This window comes from Parambassis ranga, chromosome 6, assembly GCF_900634625.1.
Source record: "Parambassis ranga chromosome 6, fParRan2.1, whole genome shotgun sequence".
Lineage (NCBI taxonomy): Eukaryota > Metazoa > Chordata > Actinopteri > Ambassidae > Parambassis > Parambassis ranga.
This window is the reverse complement of record NC_041027.1, coordinates 1663307-1670638: the sequence shown is the minus strand read 5'-3', so window position 1 is coordinate 1670638 and position 7332 is coordinate 1663307. Positions and strand designations below refer to the sequence as shown.

Below are 7332 nucleotides of genomic sequence, written 5' to 3'. Positions count from 1 at the left end.
GATTTTGCTTCATTTAATTCTTTTGTCAGCAATCCTTAACTGAGATTCTGAAATGAAAGTTATAAAGCATTTTTGATTGTTTTCCAGATTGGTTGTGTAATTATTTTCACAAAAAACCCATGCTTTAATAACTGTGAATAACATACAAGTGGCAGAGTCATTAGAAATCACAGACTAGTTTCTTTCAAGGTCCAAGTCTGCCTAACGAAACATCAACAATTTGTACATAAAAAAATACAATCCCCACAATCCACCGGGCCTGTTACGGCATTTGGTGCGCGCAGACACTGCACTGTGCGATCGTGCAGCCGGCGGCCTGGCGTTAGTAAGAGGTAAGTTTTTACTACTTGTTTTCAGGGAGTCCTCGTGTGAAATAGTGAATGGAAACTTGCGCAAAAACAAAACGCAACAGTTTAGTTTGGTATTTGAACAAACATAACATGGTAAAAGTAGTTAAATGGGCTGCTCCTGTCTGGTGCAGGGCTAACGTCGGGCACGCCTATGCAGGGACGCTGTTCCCGGGTGCCGAGCTGTGCGCCCGGGCCCAGAGGAGGCATCAACACTTGGAGGAGAAGGGGTATTTTTAGAACCCGGTGACAAAGCCAACACCAGCCTGTCGGTTAGCTAACACTTGGAGATATAATTTATCTACAGGCTAACATTAGCAGACATGGGAGCATGCTAGGCATATAACGGTCTGTTCCAGCACATGCTAAGTAAACGTTAGCAAACAAGCTAGTAGCAGCTAGTTAGCTAACGTTAACTAGCTATTAAATTCGCTCTTCCGTGTATAACCGGTACCGTCTGATTTTGTTTTCCCTCCCCATACTTTTCGTCTATATTTACGTGGTCTTAGAACTACTTATGTCCGCCGGTATTCATGGTATGTTGTTTCGATTTCACTGCTAATGTTCAGGGCGCCCAGATTGTTCCAGTAACATGCGCTATGTGGAAGCACATGACTTGTGCTGTCAGTGTCACCCAAGTGGACAGAATTGTTACAGTGTGCTCAGCAAAAACAAATCTGGCACGTTTTAGTGTGCTTTTTTAAAAGTTTTTTTACTCTGACTGGCAATTTTAAGGCAACTATTTAAGTTTTATTTTATATATTTTGTCGTTGACATCAGGGGTGATGCAATGGTAAGTAAGTTGTAGTGATGATTTATAGGTTGATACTTTTTGGTTCTGTATCCATGGGTTTCGATATAGCGATCATCTAAACATTACTACGCACACTGCTGTGCCATTAGTTGTAGTTTTAGTAGGTGTAGTTTTATTAACCTACTTTGAATAGGGGTTTTCTAAAATTACAAAACATTTTCATCAGTCTTGAAACGCTTGGTTGGAAAATGTATTTTACTGCAGATTACATACCCTAAAAATGTATTTTGGAATCAACCAAAAGTTTGTAACTAATTTAAATATTTTTCTGAATTGCCCTTTATTGGTAATAAATGTAACATGGTAAATAAATATAGCATCCACACAAGAGCAGTAGACTGAACTTCTCTCATAGTTACGTTGTGTTGGTTAAAACTCAGCTGACCATATAATATAGGTCAAACTAGTAAACAATACTAAGTTAACCTGCACTAAAAGTCACTTTTATTTGTTTCTTCGGACAGCAAAAACATAGTAATGTAAACCTGCAACTCTCCACAGAGTAGGGAATGTAGCTCACATATGGCAACGTTCTATTTATTTACATAATTGGATATAATTAGTTGCCTGGAATTCTTCATATCATCTTTTTTTTTACTTGCCGTCTGTCTTATCTGCTTCCTTCAACCTTCTGGCTGTGCATTGCAGGGTAAATCAGGATGGCGGAGCAGCCTCTGTGGGAGCAGATAGGATTCAGCTTCGTGCAGCACTACTACAGGACGTTTGACACCGACAGGGCACAACTTGGAGCCATTTATGTAAGTGTTGCTTAGTTTACTTGGAGGCTTTTAATAAAAATGTAGAGCTGGTTTTTTACTTGCTCTTGTCTTATAATGCTTAAAATAAGGTTACTCACTAATGCAGGGTTGTTGCTGTTATTTACTTATGTGTAAGGTTGAGTCATACTCTGTTTCCACAATTTCAGTTCACACATCATATCTGGTGTTTTCGTACACTGTGGCTCAAATGTTAACAGTGATAATTGATTAATCTCTATCGTCTGTGCCAGAAGGAGGCAGGCACTTTGTCAGTAAATCTAATGTGAAGTCGACACATTTCAGTAACGTCCCAAGCAAAAACAGAATGTGAGGATTTCTGCTTTTTTTTTTCTTCCCATGTGATAAAATGTAATTGGGTAACATGAGTTTTTGTCTTTAGGACTGTTGGTGCAGATAGATGGGACAGGGATTGGATGAATCTAAATCCACATTCCTCCTACTTGAAGGTCAATATTGTCAGACAGAACTGACCCAAAACAGAATTACCATAAAAGATATTGACGTATAACAACAACTGAAAATCACTCAGTTGAACTACAGGTACATGTAACTAAACACCCTCTACTTTAGGCATTTGACCCATCAGTCACCCAGTCCAGTTCATTGCATGTAATGGATCCAGATGATTTCTCAATATTAAGAAGTTATGTTGCTATATTTAGATTCATTATAAACAAGTGTTTAATTTCAATAAATCCGTAATAAACTTACATTCACAGGTTCGGTTTTGTACATTTTATTGTCCAAATTGGACCTTTTTAGTCAAAGCACAGCTTAGAAAAGGTTTAACTTTATTAGCACTTGCAGAGTTCAGCAGCAGGTAGCAACCTGTGCAGTTTACTCGTTTCCTTCATTCTCTCTCTTGCTCCACACAGATTGATTCATCATGCCTTACGTGGGAAGGAGAGCGATTCTGTGGAAAAGAGGAGATTGTCAAGAAACTCACTGTGAGTTTAATCGGTAACTTTGCCTGTCATAAGCAGCAAGCATAGGAAACATACAGGAGGGGGAATAATTATTTGATCCCCTTACAAAAAAAGAAGAGACAGAATAACACAATTGTGTGTGTTGATGAAGATTCTCAGTCATCCAGGTCATCATACGTAGAGAAGATTGAAGTCCAGACGCCTTGCTTCAATTTTCTCTAAACACAATTATGGTTAAAAAAAACATGAAATGAATTGATCCTCAAGCAAAACATGACTTGATATATGGAGAAACCCTTGTTGGCAAGCACATAGGTCAGATGGTTTTTGTAGTTGGTCACCAGGTTTGCAGATATCTCAGGAGGGTCCACTCCTCCACAGATTTTCTATTGGATTAAGGTCTGTAGACTGGCTAGGCCACCCCAGGATCTTAATATGCTTCTTCTCAAGCTCCTCCTTTGTAGCTTTGGCCGTACGTTTAGGGCCATTGTCGTGGTCGAAGAACCCGTCCACGACCCATCTTCAGTGTTCTGGCTGGGGCCAGGAGGTTCTCGTCCAATATTCTACAGTACATGGCCCTGTTTATCGGCCCCTCAATGCTCTAGTAGAATGTTTACACCTCCATGTTCAGCATTTCTCACCTCCAGACACTGCAAGTCTAAGCCAAAGAGCTCATTTTGGTCTCATTTGATCACATCACATTCTACCAAGCCTTCTCTGAATCAAACAAGCTCCTCCTGTCTAATTCTGGGCCGATACCTCACCTTTCTCAGAATCATCCTTACCCTACAGGGTGAGATCTTGCATGGAGCTCCAGACCGAGGCTGTTACCTTGTATTGCTTCCATTTTTAAATGATTGCACCAGTGGTCTCTTTCTCCCTGAGCTTTTTGCCAGTGGTCTTGTAGCCCATTCCAGCCTTGTGAAGGTCTACAGTCTTGACCCTGATGTCCTTTGACAGCTCCTTGGTCATGCTCATGGTGGACAGGGTTGTATGGAAGAGACTGGTTCTGTGACAGGTGTCTTTTATACACATAAGCTGCAATTAGGAGCATTTCCCTTAAAAGGACAGGACTAATTTGTGGGCCTCATGGGCACATTAGGTCTGTGGGGGTCAGAATTGTTGCTGGTTGGTAGGGGATCAGTTATTTATTTAACTTGCTCAAATGAAAATCATATTTTAACCAATATTTAATATTCTTGTAAATATTTCACCTATCTGATAAAAATTAACCTACCATTAAAAATTATGGACTGTTTATAAGGGGTTAAACAAACAAAATCGGCAGAGAATCAAATATTTATTAAGTAAAAAGCTTTGAGTGCTCCATTGAGTATCTCTACTTGTTCATTGGTATATATGCTTCGCCCTATAATTTCATGCTAGGGCTTCTATGATGCTGGTTCTGTTTGTAACCAAGATAGTTTTGTAGAATATGAGTGTGTTTTTGTTAATCTTGCTCTTCTGTACTTTTTTCTCTTCGTGTGTTCCAGAGTCTCCCCTTCACAAAAATAGCGCATAGTATAACAGCGCAGGACCACCAACCAACTCCAGACAACTGCATCGTGAGTATGGTAATAGGACAGCTAAAAGTAAGTAGCATTTATGCCATATTTTGTAGTATGTCATGTTCTTTTGTTGAAAGTAAAATTGATGACTAAGCACTATTATGCATATTGTTTGAGTTAGAGGTGTGGCCTCACAGTGGGCATGCATTTCACCTGTCACTTATTTCAGTGCAAGTATAAATAAATGCATATATGTAGCAATGGATTAAAATGTTTTTGCAGGGAGTATGTGACAGGCCTAGAAAATCCCTTTTTATTGCAGTACATCTGACACAAGGCTTCGCGTTTAGTTCTCATTTTACTTCCCTTGATCTCCTTTAGCTTGGCTAAAAGATGGATTTGTTAGATTGTACAGGACACTACATAAAATACATTAATTGCCCTCAATTTATCTAGTTTGGTAGATTAACACATTTCTTTAAAAAGGGAGCTGTATGTCAATGCCACAATATCATATGACAGTCCCTCCTGCCAGGCTATGATCTTATGGAAGAACGGTGTTTCTGACCATTCCACACCCTGTCAGGAACTACTGTCTGATAGTGATGAACAGTTTATGTAATAGGCTACCACTTTTTTGGTGACGCCCCCCCTCTTAGGATCCCCCTGACGATTCTGTGTAACATTCGGTGTAATTTTCTCAATCTTAATAACTGACTGATAATCTCACAAAACTTGTATGCTAACTTTTATGTGTAAAGACTGATTCGTTAAATCACATTCTCCTCCATTATCTCTTCTGTGTGTCTGTCTGTAGGCAGATGAAGACCTCATCATGGGTTTCCATCAGAGTTTCCTCCTGAGAAACATTAACGATTCTTGGGTGTGCACCAATGACATGTTCAGGCTGGCTATTCACAACTTTGGTTAAGCTGCCACTCCACTTTGGTGGGCAGGGACGGCCATAGTGAAGGGCACATTGTGATGAATTTATGGAGGGAGGAGTTTAGAATGGAGAGAAGAGAGAGCACTCACCCCCTCACAAGCAAACACCGGATTCTAGATGTCAATCACCGAACTTCATCCAAGTGGGTTTTCTACCAGCCCAGCCAGTAGAACTCCGACGTGTTACTTTGCTGAGAGCCGGATGACCAATCAGATGCCCCTGTCTGCCACTCTGCTGATCTGCATGACGCTGGGAGGCCCCTCATTTACAATATCTACACTTGCGCCACAAGAAGGACAAACAGCTGACCAATGACAATAACTTGTACTCCGCTCTATACTATTCTTTACTCTTAACCCATTCTACTCTGTCGACTCCACTGCTGTCAACTTGGTTCTGTTAGCACTGCTGTTGACTGGTTTGTAGATCCATGTTCAGGTTCAGAGTCAGTTTCTTCATTTCTGACTTCTTGTTTTGTTTTTAGATGCCACGGGTGTGTTTAGTTTGCCTTAGTGTGTTAAGCTGAGTTTTATCTTCTTTATGCCATTGGTAACTTTGCCAGGCTTCATTCTCTCATGCCAGGTTGCTCTTGCAAACCAAAAGAATGGAGGACATGAAGCTTGACTTGTTATCTGCTCTGATCCTGCATATTCTCTCTCTCTCTCTCTCTCTCATCTGGCAGTTAACATGGACTTACAGCCACGATACACAATAAAACCTGGAAATTTGTCTTGATGGTGTGTCCTTGTCCATCCATGTAATTTCTTAGGTAAATGTTTTACAGTTCTTTAGTAACTTGCTCTAAGATTTAATATGTGTTTGTTAGCATTTGGGTTTTATTGGTTTGTATTAACTGGGGTGACATTACTGACCCAGAATGGCTAAATGCAGCTTAACCACACATGTCTGATATAATTGGACTAGTTTTTTTCACTTTTATCATTACAATGGTATCCTTTCAATTACCGTGTCAGTGTTATAGAATTAGGTTTCAATTTTATTGAAAATTAACCCAGTTAATTATACCATGTGTACACATTTAAAATAAAAATAGATAATGAAGGTACAAATGCCAAAATTGGCAGAATCCCAAGCTCTGGGATATATATACTCATAGCGTTAACTCCAGGGATTTGTGTAATGAAAAGTAAAACGTTGCACACTAACGTTGGCTGCATTCAATACCGTCATGTTTAAGTTGTATGAATGCCAGAACACATGAGTTGTGGGTTACAGGACGTTAAAGTAATCAAGTGGTGTAATGTAACTGAATTCATTTAACTTTCTTTTAGTTATGCTTGAGTATTTACAGTTTCTCCTACTTCTAAACGTCAGTCCGTCTTCTTAACCCTCTTTATGCTACAATACAAGGTCACGGAGCTACTTTTAATCAGAATTAGATGCTTTTTTTCTGCTACGATGTTCAAATGTCTCGCCTCGTTTGCTGAAGTGGTATGTGCCGATCTCAAAGTACCATGTCTGGCTGTTTTAGTGGCATGTGGCGATCTGTGGCTCACGTGCGTCTGTTTTGAAGCCACATGCCATTTTGTTGGGGGATGTTTTAGTGGCGTTTAGGGCCCGTTTTGGACTTCATCAGTTTGCCAGTCTGCCCTAGCGCGTTGTATCACTCGGTGTACGTAGCAATCACTGTTTCTGTTTTATGTGCAGCTCCTTGTTTTCATGCTGCTTACAGACACAGACAGTGGCATGACGCTGTCTGTGAGCGACAAGCCTCTGACGGCATGCCAGCTTTTGGGGATGTTTTGGTGCAATTTTATGCACGGACATTTTATGCACTGCCTCTTGCTGTCTGTAATGGACATTATCTGTTGGACTGTTGTTATAGCACCATGCGTCACTCATATATTGTTGTGTGCCGCTGAAATCGATATGTATGGATCTTTCAGGGGTAGGTGCAGCTCTGTGGCTCATGCCTGTTTTTAGCGGAATGACACTGTTTTTGGGGATGTTTTGATTGCATTCTTGCATACATATGGCTGTCAACATATTAT

The 7332-nt window shown here is 40.2% G+C and overlaps 1 protein-coding gene across 7 annotated transcripts; it reads left to right on the top strand.

The window, feature by feature from the left end:
• The first annotated feature begins 251 nt into the window (after positions 1-251).
• nutf2 (nuclear transport factor 2) lies at positions 252-6055 on the top strand. 7 transcript variants are annotated; one of them, XM_028408317.1, is made up of 6 exons: positions 296-332; positions 482-577; positions 1810-1919; positions 2816-2887; positions 4360-4458; positions 5192-6055. In XM_028408317.1, exons 3-6 carry the CDS (start codon positions 1821-1823, stop codon positions 5303-5305), a joined length of 384 nt encoding a protein of 127 aa, XP_028264118.1. In that variant the 5' UTR covers positions 296-332; positions 482-577; positions 1810-1820; the 3' UTR covers positions 5306-6055. The 7 variants fall into 7 exon arrangements, with proteins under 7 accessions (XP_028264114.1, XP_028264118.1, XP_028264119.1 ...); XM_028408318.1 differs by lacking the exon at positions 482-577 and adding an exon at positions 2320-2386 and having other exon boundaries at positions 302-332; XM_028408319.1 differs by lacking the exons at positions 296-332; positions 482-577 and adding exons at positions 973-1140; positions 2320-2386.
• Positions 6056-7332: the final 1277 nt, after the last annotated feature.